The sequence below is a fragment of the Plecotus auritus genome (assembly GCF_963455305.1).
Source record: "Plecotus auritus genome assembly, chromosome: 2".
NCBI lineage: Eukaryota > Metazoa > Chordata > Mammalia > Chiroptera > Vespertilionidae > Plecotus > Plecotus auritus.
The window spans coordinates 176,641,377-176,656,555 of NC_137771.1; the positions used below are offsets into that span (position 1 = coordinate 176,641,377).

The following is a 15,179-nucleotide window of genomic DNA, read 5'->3' on the forward strand; positions in this document are numbered from 1 at the left end:
GATAAAACTAATAAAACGATAAATAAGTAAATTCACAAATAAAACCAAAACAGGTTTATTGAATCAGAAGCAAGTTTAGGGAGAAAGGAGACCACCTGAAAATATGCTTAAAAGCAGAATGAACACATGCTTCTAAGTAACATTTAAACCTTAGTGTGAATAATTTCAAAATACAGTGGCTGCATCACTAAACTTAATGAACATCTTTCCTCAGGTGGGTGATAGTGCTGAGGAACAGTGGAAAGGAACTCTTAAAATTGTAATTACTTTGCAGAGCACTTGAGGAGACATTATCTCATTTGAGCATAATTACCCTGTAAGGCACATATTTCTACCTTTTTTTTTTTTTTTTTGTAGAGGAGTAAATTGGGATTCCCTAGAGGTGAAAGGATTTACCTAAGTTCACATAACTGATAACTGGCAGGCAGGTGACTCAAGTTTACATCTTTGCTTCATAAGCCTGTGACCTCTCCATTATGTTTAAGGATTGCTTTCAACACCTGTTATTAAAATCTTCATCTGCCACAGAGTTATTAGAAAAACTTAATGAAAATAACCATATTGAAGATGAAACTTTTCCAAGAATAAAGCCAAGAGATTTATTATAAATAATCTAAACTGGTATAAAATTCAGAAGATTCTGTTATTTGAAAGTGCTACAGAAATTCAGTGAAAACTTACTTCCTTGACATTACAGCTCTATGATCTGAACATGGGAGTTCAGAGTCATAGAAAAACACACACACAAATAATAGCAGAACCTAAAATCATAGTATAGCAACAATGTCATTCATAATCAGCATCCCTCAGGCTCTTCCAAATACACTAAGAATCTAGGCTTCTTTATTGGAAAAGTTTGACAGGTAATATTGTATAAATTTAAGGTAGCATGTTTCTTTAATCCTATATAATAAAAGCCTAATATGCTAAGTGTCTGGTTGTCCAGTAGTCCGTTCAACCAATCAAAGAGTAATATGTTAATGATATGCTAAGGCTGCTCAACTGCTTGCTATGATGTGCACTGACCTCCAGGGTGCAGACACTCCAACTGTAAGTTAGCTTGCTGCTGGGGTCTGGCCAATCGTGACTGAGTGAGACAGGCCAGACATGCCCTGAACCCCTCCCGTGGTCTCTTCCCAACTGGCCAACCTCCTGCATTCCTTCCCAGCCCCGATCGTGTACTGGTGGGGTCCCTCGGCCTGGCCTGTGCCCTCTTGTAATCCGGGACCCCTCAGGAGATGTCGGAGAGCTGGTTTCGTTTCAGGCCAGGCCGAGGGACCCCACTGGTGCACGAATTCGTGCACCGGACCTCTAGTATATTTATATACTGTAATATGGTTGCTGATGTAATGATATTTATCACATTACATACTTATAGTACAACTAGTGGCCTGGTGCACAAATTTGTGCACATTGAAAGTAAATTAATTAGAAGAAACATTTTAATATCGCTATTTGCCCTTTCTCTATAATAGAAGTGTCAACCAAATTCACGATCGACAATGACAGATGGAAACACATGCATGTTATTGGCGCCAGTGAGAGTTTTATATGTATTATGCATGCACGAGTCAACTTAGCCTTTTATAGATATAGAATAAACTTGCTTAATTAGACCTACTTTCTGATGTAGCTAAAATTTTTTCCAGCCCAGTGAAGCACCCAACTTCTCTTTCAGGTAATTTTCAGCAACACAACAGTAAATATCAACATGAAGATTATTATTATAGGTCACACAGGGAGAATAAAGGGTAAAATATTTAATTGCAACAGTGTTTGACTATATTCTGTGCAGTGAGAAAACCTGAAGTCATTTTCAACGTCCACCATTTCTTACTTCTTTTCAGTCAGGTCAAGTTTCTAAACTTTCTAAATCTCTGTTTTCTGGCTAATGAAAAGAAAATAGGATTCCACCCAGTCTCCTATCTACCTACTCCAGGACTTCTGTGAGGATCAAATGAGATGAGGCACGTGAAAACAAGTCACAGACATTTGGTTATAGTGTGAAATGTTTGCACCTGGCTATAAAGCAAGTCGTGTTCCTGGTCTGAAGAAACTGCAAGGAGGCTAGTTGTCACTAGGGAGAGGAAGCCGGGCGTTGCTAGGTGATATCATTACCTGAATGGACACTTAGCATATTAGTCTTTTATATACATAGATATTATTGTCTATGTTCATTAAATCTCTATGGCTATTTTAGTACTCATTATAGGTTTGTACCTTTAGACACCATCACTCTTATTCCCCACCCACCAATCCCCTGGTTACCACCATTTCATTGTCTGAAAAATCTAGTTTTAGAAATAAAATTTAAAAAACTATACTGTGAATCTTCATTATAGAAGATGGAAACTATAAATTGGCTTTAAACAAACAAATATATTATTTTCAGCTACTTGTTTCCCCTAAAACTGCATCTTAAGTCTTTATTCAATTTATAAACAAATATTAACTAACCTATTACTAAAAGTAGAACTATTTCATCAAGTTACTCTTTGAGTGAATACCTTTAAGCTGTCTTTTGAAAGTCTTTCATGTCCCAAATAATCTTTTAATATCATCCTACTGGTTCAGAAAGTAGTAGAGTTGTTAATACTTTCAATGCTTCTCAATCCTGTTATCATTAAACAAAGCTGAATTTCAATAAAGCTAGACATTAAGTGTGGATCATGTTCTGTCATTATTTTATCATCTTCCTCTAGTAAATTAATATTAATACTTTTTAAAAAACTTATACTTAAAGAAAATAGAACTGGTTCAGAGCATGAAGTATTTTATAAAATTATGTGGTGACTCTTAAGAGTATTTAAAACCAAATAATTCTGACCCTTCCTTGCTTCTCCTGTCTAATGTCTTAGTTCCAGATGCCAGGGTAGTAAAATGAGTCCTTTTTTACTCTATCAGCTGACAGCTGTGAGCAATGAATCTGATTCAACCAGCCAAAGCCAGATTTCTCACCCACACATCTAACGTCTGTTTCTAGGAACAAAATGATATGTTTATGTGAGAAAAGAAAAATAGAGTGATCTTTTATTTTCTCCGCAGGAGGTGTTTGGTTACCAGACCCAGAGTCTTCGCAGAGCCTTCTGCCTTGCAGCATCAGTGCTGACGTGTGGGGTCCTTCTGCTGGTGTTCTACTGGAGGCCCCAGTGGAGAGTGTGGGCCACTTGCATCCCGTGCCCCTTACAAGAAGCAGATACCGTTCTGCTAAGGACAACTGTGGGTGCCCTATTGTGTTGCATTTGTGGCACAACCGGTGACTGGCTAGCACTTCAGAGGGGAGAGCTTTCTTCATTTAAGGAATTTTCCTGTCCCAAAATAGGAGATGGCAAAACTACCTTTGCAATCTCTTTGACATCTCTTATTTTAACCCAGGAATGAAGGCTATTTCTTGCATGTTAGACTGGGGAAATTTCTACCATGTCAGGATAGTTGGCAATGCTCTTAGCCATTATATGAACAGTGGCTGTCAGTGTTACAGCTCTTAGAAACATAACAAGGGAATGATTGTTCAATCTTTCAAAAGTATGTATTCTGAGGGAAATTACACATTTAAACATGTAGATGTGATCTTGAGATAGCCAGAAACTATTTTCTGCTTTTTCCTGAAAAAATGTATTTTTTTTTTTTAATTCTCCAGCACAGTGGTTCTCAAATTTTAGTGGAAGTCAGAATCACCTGGAGGGCTCTTTAAAACACAGACTGTTGGCCGTAACACCAGAAGTTCTGATTCAGTAGGTTTTGGGTGGGACTGAGAATTTGCATTTCTAGCAACTTCCAAGCTAATTTTGATGCTCTTGTATGTAGTCCAAACTTTGGGAAACACTGGTCTGGCACTTGGTTGATTGAGTGCCTTACTGAATAACAGTTGAGAATTTCACAGGCTGGATTGTCATTTCTAGGATGAATTTCAAAGATATATCAGGAAGAAAGTGATCTGCCTCTACTTATCCACTCTAAAGTTTCCTATAAGCAAGAACCCAGAAGAACCCCTTGTAGCTGACCACCACTCTGTCATAAACCATGCCATATTGAAACCAGAATTAACAGTAAGTGATTTTTAAGACTGCATTGTTATGGTAAGTTTTTGCCAAAGAAAAGTTATGTAAGTGTTTATTAGACGAAGGTTTGAATATCCCACGGCTGGATTGGGAATTGTAGCTATCTACTAACAAAAGGGAGGGCTGTGTGAGGACCTTCATTAAACAAGCCTCCCCTTCCCTGATAAGCTTGACTTTATGAATGACATATTTCATATCACATTTGTCATTGCAGCTACGATGTATCCAAGTGCAGAAAATTAGGTATGTTTGGGACAACTTGGAGAAGAGGTTTCAGAAAGTGGGGTAAGTCTGACTTTTTCTTGGTTCTGCATCAGGATATAAGGGAAGAACACTGATTTGTTGCATGCCATGAACTGAAGTGTGGTTCCTTTCCTGACCGCATCCTAGGTTGCTGGAAGACAGCCACTCCTGCTATGACATCCATCATATGTTCAGCCTGGGTCTGACCCGTGAAGAGCAGGAGGTCAGGTAGGGTTTGCAGTACTCCCTGAGAGAATCCTGCCAGCAGAAAGTGTAATATCAAATGGCGTGTGCTCAGTGAATTGTTGGCATAATGCTTCATCAGCTTCATATAATCCCAGCTCATTTGCTGGTATCAGAAGAGATATTCTAAATTGTTCACATCATAGGCAAACTTATTAAAAAGAAAAGTCTAAAAGAACCATGCAATCAAATAACATTTGATCCTTTCTTTCAGGATTGTACAACAGTTTTCTCTGTGTTGTCTTTTTAATTTTTTTCTCAAAAACATCTTGAGTCATTTCATAAACATCAGCTTCTTAATCCTCCCATCCTCAGAGAGACAAAGACAATATTATGATTGCATTTTACTTTAAAGAACAGCCCTTGAGGGTTGTTTGTTTAGTTGGTTGTGTCATTCACTACTGTATTTGCAGCAGCTGGACAGTGCCTGACTCATGATAGGAGCTCAACAGATATTTGTGGAATGAATGAATGAATGCATTCATGGATCTATTAACAAAATGACTCTAATATGCCAGGCATTCTGCAAGACACTAGGGATGTCAAAAACAAATAAGACTTTGTCATCGTCCCAGGGACATTTACTGACTAGAGAAAAGAATAGTTGTATGATTGTGAGAATGATACCGCTAGTAGCACATAGGTTAAGAATAATGGTAGTAGCATAGGAAATGCTTAGGCTATGCATTAACTCACTGTGCTCTAGAGTCCTCACTTTCCTCATCTATAAACCGAAGTGGTAAATTCTGGTGAATCTGCAAAAAAAACAAACAAACAAAAAAAAAAAACACTGCAAGCCTTCCCCAAAATTTTAATAAGCAGCTTCATTTCTTCCAATTTTAAGGACATTATCTTCTTTGTGGTCAGGCAGAAACACTAATTCTCAAGCTAAGAAGACATTCGGTGCTTCAAATACAGGTCCTTGGACTCCACTCCCACAATTCTGATTTAGTAGGTAGAAAGTAGAAGTAGTGGTAAGAAGAAACTGCATATTTATCAGGCACCCTCATAATTCTTATGCACCCCAAGTCTGAGAATTGCTGATCTATTGTTTGTAAGTTTTCTTTTTGATTGAACACTATGAAAAAATGAAGCAAGCATCTAGTCTATGACAATATTGCAAAATGCCTTTCAAATGGTATCATTACATGAGATTTCAGATGCAATGCTTAATATATCGAGTACAAAAAGTTTTCAAACTCATTAAAACATATTGATTTAATAGCACTAAGCATAGGACTTTAAAAGATTGATCTAGGGCATTTAGGAAATCTAGTTGATAAATGTAGAGGTATTGTAGAGAAAACCATTTCTGCAGGAAAGATTTCCATCAGTGCAGCCACCTCACATGTCCCTATTTATCAAGCCCAGGCTTTGATAAACATCATACATAATTAAATTTAAATCTGCTCCACACAATAAAGAACTTGACAATCTAATAAACAAGACAGAGTACAGTTTTCTAAATAAAAAGAATTGAGGAGATAATCTACTTATAAACATATAGACATATTTTATTTTATGGGCTTATCTATTTGGAGGGTAAAGACAATAAATAGAATGTGGAACATTTTCTCCCTATTTTCCCCCTCATTTTTTAGTGTAAAACTAACCCTTTAAAAAAATAAATCTGACTGGTGAGTGACATCAATTTCCATGAGCTTGCTTGCATGAAAAGTAAGGGCATGATATGTGAAGTAAAGGAAGGGAAATACCCAAAAATCTCAGATGATGAAAATCCACAGTCTAAATTTAATCTCCTATTTAGCCTTCCTAGTAGCCAGGAAAGGAGAGAAAATACACAGATTTACATAGTCCTCACTGTTAAGTAGCAAAAAGTAAATCAGGGCATGAAAAGAGATACATTTACCATGGAGAGAATTTGTCAAAGGGCATCAGAATGAAAGCAAGATTATCCCAGGAGGTTTCATGCTCCTAGCTTCACTCATTCATGAACTCAACTCAAGTTTCCTTCTTGGAATTGGTCCTAGACAGGTTCATGGACACTTGAGTTAATTCTCTTATCTCATGGAAACAGGCCCCTATGGGAAAAACAAGTCTACTCACTCCTCATCCATCTCATAGTCTTCCTATTAGGACAGTTTTTAAATTGAACATCTCTTCATTTTCTCTTTACCCAGCCCATGCCTCCTCTTGCCTCCTTTGTTTAATCTCCTAAAAAGACAAGGGGAACTTTCTGGCAGTGGAGATAGCAGGCACCTCCTAATGGCATTATCTCCAAACAATTTACCTTCTTGGTAACCCAGCTCTCTGAAAGAAAAAAAGCTTTGATGAGTAGAGTTTGCCAATATCTGTAATGGAACTACTCTCACCATGGCTGATTTCAACCCACTGGTGTGACATCCCTGAACGTGGAGTGGAAAAGAGATGCTCACCTTAGGCTCAGTGGTTCTGCAGGGCCAAACTTAATTTTCAACATTTGTCACACCATTGAGCAAAAAGGCATGCCTGTTAGTAGCAGAGGAAAGAAATTCTGTTAATGCTCAGCTCCAAGCTGGTGGAAGCTTTCCAGGAGAAGAGAGATTATTGAAACAGAGAGAAAAAAGAATCCAAAAGGAGGCAGGAGAGAGAAAGGGATTAGGGCTGCTTTGAAACCCTACTCTTTTACTCCTTAGGTCTTGTGGGTAGCAAAAGTCAGAACAGAAATCATGCTTTTATACTATGACTTTTATACCCTTCACAAGCTTCGTTCCTAGAAAACATTCCAATTGTAGACACTCATGCTTAGGAAGGAAGTGTTGGTTGGAGTAGAGGAGAGAGGCAATGTTTAACCTTTAGTTAGAAGTTAATAAATTACTTAAAATAGTATATGGTATTTAGTACAAATTGAATGAGCCACTGAGATCCACATTCTCTTTTAGATATTTGTCACATCCTTGGTTCTATGGGTATGAGTCCATTCAAGATATAAAATCATTTAACTTCAATGCCTTGTTCAGAGCAAAGGACTATGGTGACACCAGTAAGCCTAAGGCTTGGGTCACCCTGGGGAGATCCTGCCTGGGTTTTCTCAACCCCCACCTCCACCCCTTGCCCTCCTGGTCCTCTACTTTCCAAACCCTCATGCCTGAGAATTTTTAAAAACTCTATAAATCTGCTTCCTAAAAACTCCAGAGTTCACAGAGTGTGTCATGATATGGCATTAACTGCTTCGAAAACTACAAGTCACCCACTCTATTGGTGGCTTATCAAAATGAAAGCAGAGCAGTCATATGTAGCTTGAAAAAGCTCACCAATAATTCTAACACAGTCCTTCTCCACTCAGGACCACTCTAGTCTTCACCAAATGGAGCCTTAAGTGTCTAGCACACAACATATTCTCAGCAATTATCCTATATAATAAGGCTAATATGCAAATCAACCAAATGACTGGTCACTATGACACGCACTGACCACCAGGGGACAGATCCTTAATGCAGGAACTGCCCCCTGGTGTCAGTGTGCTCCCCCAGCTGGTGAGCTAAGTGGTGGTGTTGGGGAGCCTCTCCCACCTCCACAACAGTGCTAAGGATGTCAGACTGATGGCTTAGGCCCATGGGGAGCAGCGTAAGCCGTCAGTCAGACATCCCCTGAGGGCTCCCGGACTGCAAGAGGGTGCAGGCTTGGCTGAGGGACCCCCCCCTCCAGTGCATGAATTTTGTGCACCAGTCCTCTAGTTTGGTTAATAAATTGATAAATGAATGAATGGATGTATGCATGATCAAATTAGAAAAGACACAGACCATCTCCAAAATAAATTATTTCCACTTACTTGCATTTTGATTTTCATAAATAAATATATTCTAGTAGATTTACTAATATCTTATGATTGCAGGAAACTTCAGTCATCTTTCAAGTCTAACTTATAGCCGGTGCAGAAAATCTCTCCATAACGTCCCTGTTAAAAATTCTTCAATCTCTTTTAGAGAGAGATCTTCTACCTCCAAAGCAACTATTCCCATAATGACTAGTTCTGAATATTAGGCAAGTCTACTTAGTTGTATTCAGCCTGTTTAGTACTGCAAGGCCACCTGGAATAATTCTCTGACCTCTTTTCCCTGCCAGCTCATCAGATTTTAAAGTCAGGGCATATAATCTGCTTTGTTCCTTGGAATTTTCCTTGGGAGACTCAGCTTCAAGCCTCATGTTCCTTTGCTCAGCCATTGGTCACTGTCCCTGAAAGTTCTGTTTGGCTTGTGCTGAGACTGAGATGAGCACACAATCCCTAAACACACAATATTTTTGGCAAGAGATACTGGAAAAGATGAAGCAGCAAGGGGCATGCTGGCTGTGATTCCAACATGGCCTAGATGAGCCCTAAAGAGGATGATTTTCAGGCAAATTTCATCTTCTGGATCTCAGTCCTCATGGTTGCTGAGCTTCTCTCCCTTACTAGAAGCATCAGAGACCATCTCAGCACAGGGAAAGCGGAAGTGCATCGGGCCCTGGGCCTTTTCCTCACTGAATTGACTTCCCCTAACCAGTGTGCTGCTGTAGTTCTGTAAACAGTTCTTTAGCCGTGTTAGGGGAGAGGGTATTCTAGACATGGATCACCGAGGTCCTCAATGATTAAGTCCAACATTTAGGGAACGTTCTCTGTGTCAGACACTGCTCCTAGATGCTAGAAAAACAGAGTTGAAAAAGCTCTATGCATGCCATTAAAGAGTATTTAGGAAGTTTAAGGGAAAGACATATAACTATATGTAACAACAATTCAAGGAAGTAGATGCTGTTATTAAGAAGGCTTGTTTGGAGTAGGGAAGACTTCAGTTGGTCATGTCCTAGGCACTTATGCTAAATGCTTTACATATTCATGTCACCTGTTATTGATACCAATTTTATTAGGCATGTATCATCAAACCCATTTCACCCATAGGGAATTAAGGCTCACTTCTCATTCACCTAGTCATTCACCCAACAAAACATTCTTGAATGCAGAATATGTATTCGGCCCTGTTTTTATGCATTCAGGATCAGTCAGTGTCCTCTAGAAGCTTATATTGCAGTGGAGGATACAGTCTATAGTTTGCATGCTTATTAACATGTAAAAAAAGTAAGATGTAATTTTATATTATCAAATGCACTTTAAAGAAAAATGAGATAGGTTGAGGAGATATAGAGAATCTGACTGGGGTTGGGGTAGCTATTTTAACAAGAATTATTAGGGAAGGCTCCAATAAGGAGGTGTTATCTGAACAGAAACCTGAATGAAATGAGAAACTGAGCCATGCAAAGATGTGGGGAAAACTGGTTTCATGTGCAGGAAGCAAGTACAAAGGCTTAGCTGGATTCAAACCCAGGTCTGTTATATCTCAAAATTTTCAACCACTAGGCTCTATTGCCAGATTTGGCTCTCAAAGGCTGAGAAGGCTTTTACAAAGTGAAGAATGTGGGGAGGGCATTCTAAGCAGAGAAAAGACCAAGTTCAGCATCCCGAGGAGTTCTGATCCTTGGCCCAAAACAGGTTATTTCCATGGATCCTGGAAAAGAAAATCTTTAGCACCAAAATGACTTCAGTTATGGTCTCTTTCCAGTGTGGGGTTTAGGGACTTGTGAAGTCAAACAGCAGCACATGCAGTTCAACCTCTCTGCTTCCCAACATCTCTGAACCTCAGTGTTTTCATGGCACAGAGCCAGAAGGCCTTGGATTGAGTTCCTTCTGACCATTGCAAGAAATAATTTTACTTGGAGCAACAAGGCTTACAAGTCAGAGAAACCTGGGTTTACTTCCTCTTCTACCTTAGACCAAAGATCCACTTTGCAGATTTTGACCCTGGTCCTTCCTGAGGCAGAGTGAGAAGTGGAGTCACAGAGACCATGCTGTGAAGCGTGGCTCTGCTTCTTTCTATCTCTGAGATTCTGGAAAAACTACTTAGTTTTTCTGAACTTCGTTTGTCTTTAAATAAAGATGATAATTTAAAATCTCATGGGATAATGTGGTGATTAAAGGAGATAATGTATAAGAGGCTAACTGTGGTTTCTGAACTGTCATTTCTGCTCAAAAGTCACACTGCATTATTTATGTTATATTTATGCACCTTTGACAAAACATGCACTCTCCATGATTTGTCCCTTTGGAAAAATGGGGATATTAGCCCTTTCCTCTGGACTATTGTGAGGATCAAATGGGAGAATCTTTTTGTAAGAGCTTTATAAATTATAAAATGCTATACAAAGACGAGGGCTTCTTGTTGTAATGTACATATGTTTGGATTTGCAAGATGTTAGTCATAAAGACCATCTATGATCTTCGTTTGTTGGCTCATTCATTCATGTATTTTTTGAGTTCATACACTAAGGGCCTGTCCTAGGTGCTGGAGAGATCAAGGTAAGATAGACATGATCCTTAAGATCAAGAGTAATCTAGAATGCCTGCACATTCCAGGAACATCTTCATGTCTGTGGTGTTTCTGTGTGTGAGGGTTTGTTTTGTTTATTTGTTGTTTTTTAGCTGCTTTTAGAGTATAATCAACTTATTTTAAAAATAACTCAAAATAACTTTCTAATTTCATTTGGCTCTTGAGCTTTGCTGTACTTAAGATATTTTTTAACCCACGAAAACAGCTTTGCTCATCATGCATTGACTTTCATTTTAAAAATACACTAGTATTTTAGGATTTACACATTCATTTGTAATTGAAAGCACAAAATCCCAAAAAAGATAGAGAAGTGACTTCTGCTCAGTTTGGCCTGTATCCACTTATTCATGAGTTTGGAAGTGTGACGCTAATCTGACCAATCTCCTACAGGAGACTTGTGTGTGGGCCCAATGCCATTGAGGTGGAAATTCAACCCATATGGAAGCTACTTATTAAACAGGTAACTAACTTTTGCTTTTTTTTTCGAAAAACAAACAAAAGAACTCTCATCCTTTGCTTTGCTTTTTTTTTTTTTTTTTTTTTTTTTACATATAGATGTGAATGTTTTTGAAGGAATTGGTTCACAATTGTGGGGGCTTGCAAACCTGAAATCTGTAGGGCGGGAGGCAGTCCGGAAGTTGAGAGAAGAGTTGATGTCCCTGTCTTGCCTCTGGAATGTGTAGGGCAAATGGTAGGCTGGAAACTCAGAAGGATTTCTATATTACAATCTTAAGGCAGAATTCCTTCTCCTCTGGGAAATCTCTGTTTTTGCTCTTAAGGTTTTCAACCCATATTATCAAGGGCAATCTCATATACTTAAAGTCAACTGATTGTAAAGGTTAATCACACCTGCAAAATACCTTCACAGCAACATCCAGTCTAGGGTCTGACCAAACTGAACACTATAGCTTAGCCAAGTTTACACATAAAATGAACCATCGCAATAAGCCTTTTCTTTTTTCTTTTCTTTTCTTTTCTTTTCTTTTCTTTTCTTTTCTTTTCTTTTCTTTTCTTTCCTTTTCTTTTCTTTATTTTTAACAACTTACTTTGGCTGTCTTGCCAAACATTCAACTCTCTCTTCTTATCCCACCCTTTACTTTTTTTATTCCACTTTATTACATTCTATGTTCTTGACATTGCCTACACCAAAATTAATGGAGTTCTAAGTGTATTCTGAAATAGTAGAGCTTGTTGGATGCTATAAAAAATGGGAAATAGAACTCTATAAAGAAATGATATCATCTTGACTATAAGTGACTTAAATGTTATTTTTGTACCTGCAGGTTTTAAATCCATTTTATGTGTTCCAAGCCTTTACCTTGACTTTGTGGCTGTCTCAAGGTTACATAGAATACTCTGTGGCCATCATCATCTTGTCTGTTATCTCCATTGTCTTAACTGTGTATGATTTGCGACAGGTAAGAACTGAAATCACAGTTGGATTCTATTTACTTTCTGGCTATATGAGAAGCAAAGTACATGAAATTTGCATTGACCGCAAGGACTTGCTTTGTTAAACATATGCCAAAACAAAGACAAAAGCAAGGACTTACTAAGTGTGAGATCTCAGAAGGAGGGCTTTAGGAATACTAGGTAGGTTTAAATGACTTTGGAAACTCTGATTATCGGCTGAAGGCTGCATTGAACACTATATTTAGAAGGACTCTGATGTTGTGTCTGAATATTGTGTGAAAGAATGCTGTGATGGATTAATGATGCCAGCCATGGTTTTAGAAAGAATGATTGGCAGCATCCTAGCTGTGTGTTTTAATAAAGACTGCTTCAAGTTTGTAGTGACAGAAACCAAACTTGAGCTAAATTAAGCAACTCACTTAAGCCATTTTAGGGTTGTTTGTATTTAGATAGATCCAGGTACAGTACTGAAACAATGAATAGGAATCTGTTTCTCTATATCTCTTCACCCTGCTTTACCAGAATGCTACTCAAAGTACGGTCTGTGGACTGGGGCTAGTCTGCAAACTATTGGTTATTTGTCTGTGATTCAAGAAGTACTACTGAACTCAAGAGTAGGCATTTACGAACTTTTTATAATAATTAGATATTTTCCTAACACTCAAGCATGTGGTCATTTTTCTATGAATCATGGTTTGAGAGATAATGTTTTACAATATGTGGTCTTTACACCCAGATAGAGACTCTCCATACAGGGGCAAAGATGGCCACAGCAGTCTCAGGTATATATCCCTTCAGGGCTCATGATCTCAGTTGAAGAGAGAGAAATCCCTACTTATGCCATGTCCATATTCCCCAAAAGACCCTGGTTGGGACAGTTGGAAGTGGAATATGGCAACGCCACATGCTTTCATCTGCCTCCAAACCCTTTTTCTTTGAGCTCTTTTAATTCAGTATTTCAATGTGTCCTTCATGCTGTAAAACAGGCTATTTTCCTTTGTGACTAAATGTTCTCCCATGGTAGACTCCAATTTAGTTTTCACTAGGAGCTTTATGTTTTCCATGCAAGCACAGTCTTAATCAGAACATTTTCCTTCACTCCTGAAGCCCCTCGTAGGCTGTCCTGCTAATTCCTACAGTAGATCCCTGAGTAATGCAAACCCTTCTCATTGGTGATAGTAAGTTCATAGTTTATGACCTCTCCCTCTCTCTTACCATCTCTGTGTATCTTATAACCATTTAAAATCTTCCTTTTTAAAAAATCAGTCTTATAAATGACATAACAGCATATTTTGAAATAGTGTTAGTTGACTATTACCTATAACTCCACAGCTCCTCCAAGTCTCAGATTTCTATAGCGTCTTTCTAGAAAATGTTTTACTCCTTTGTTTAGAATTCATCAAACTGAATCATGAAGCAACCGTGAAGGAATATCTAACTGTATTTGTTGTATATTTTTGAAAGCCTGACAGTAGAATTAGCTTTTTAGATATGATGAGCAATGGTACTTGTGTCACCTTGTCAACTCTGTTGAACTGTTGAAACCATCCAGTCTCAAACTTCAGTCTTCATCTAGAGAGGAGGAAACTAAGATACAGACAGCTTGATCCAGATCATAAAGTGGGTTGGTGACAGAGGCTGAGCTCCTGGCTTTTCATAAAATGAAATTCTATTGAATATACATATTTCCTTAGCACAAAACCCTTTCCAAAGTAGCACCATAGCTGGCGATGAAGTTAAACATCGCCATAGGAGAAGACTTCTAGCTGTCAGCAGAGTAAACTTTGGCCAAGTATTAGTGAGGCAGATGTAGAGACATTGGAACAAGCCTAACGAAAAGAGAGACATTATTCCCATTCTGTTTCAGTCACTCAAAACTTAATAGGTCTAATATTGGCTTTTTATCTAGTGTTCAGTGCTACACATTTTGAGTTATTAAGTGTTTGATGAGAAGTAAGATAAAAGCCATATGTATTTATAGAATTAGAAAACAGGACATAAAATGAAAGGTTAAATGAATGGAGCTACTTTGAGCTAGAAAGTGAGGACTACAAGGGCTTTGCTTTGATTGTTTGTTTTGGCTTATTTCCTTTTTTGAATGAGTAACTGAGTGTTTTTCTTTATGAACTAATTTAAATCACAAAAATATTAACAGTGACCAGTAACCTCCCTTTGATAGTTACAAATCCTTTCTGTCTGGCTGTCAAGTCAGGGGCAGAGAGACTGTCCTGGTTAAAACTCTGAGCATTTGAGCAAAACCATGAAATTACACACCAGAACAATAAAAGACCAGATACATTCTGCTCAGCCACAGTAGGGAATTATAGCGTTCCAAACTTTTACCTTTGTCATTTGGTAAAAGTATGAAATGTGAAGCCCGCAAATCAAATGTCTACTTACTGGTTTTTGAGAAATCTTTGTTTTAATAGAATATCTAATTTGATACCTGCAACTCACTCATGTGCTTTCTGGCGTAAGTCAAACATTAGTGAGTACAGTTCTCCTCTCAATGTGCTTCATTCTGCTGGGAAGACATCTGCATACCACAAATAGATCAGATAATCACAAACCATCTCAGGGTCCTGAGAAAAAATACAGAACACACTGAGGACTTTTAACAGGGAGATCAATCAATGTTTCTCAGTGGTTAGAGCATCGTCCTGCGCATGGAAGGGCCATGGGTTTGATTCCTAGTAAAGGCATGTACCTGGGTTGCAGGTTCAATCCCTGGCCCCGGCTTAGGATTCATCAGACTGAATAATGAATCCTCTTTCTTCTATCTCTCCCCCTCTTCCATTCTCTCTAAAAATCAAAGAGAAAAAAATAACCTCTGTGAGGATTAACAACAACAACAAAAAAC

At 38.3% G+C, this 15,179-nt stretch overlaps 1 protein-coding gene across 1 annotated transcript in view; it reads left to right on the forward strand.

Moving 5' to 3' along the window:
• Nucleotides 1–15,179, forward strand: part of ATP13A5 (ATPase 13A5) — a 112,835-nt gene that overhangs the window by 18,147 nt on the left and 79,509 nt on the right. Inside the window, exons 3-8 of the mRNA XM_080656237.1 lie at nucleotides 3,046–3,219; nucleotides 3,903–4,049; nucleotides 4,276–4,346; nucleotides 4,452–4,532; nucleotides 11,297–11,366; nucleotides 12,190–12,324. Coding sequence (XP_080512363.1) covers nucleotides 3,046–3,219; nucleotides 3,903–4,049; nucleotides 4,276–4,346; nucleotides 4,452–4,532; nucleotides 11,297–11,366; nucleotides 12,190–12,324 — 678 coding nt within the window. The remainder of the gene's footprint in view (nucleotides 1–3,045; nucleotides 3,220–3,902; nucleotides 4,050–4,275; nucleotides 4,347–4,451; nucleotides 4,533–11,296; nucleotides 11,367–12,189; nucleotides 12,325–15,179) is intronic.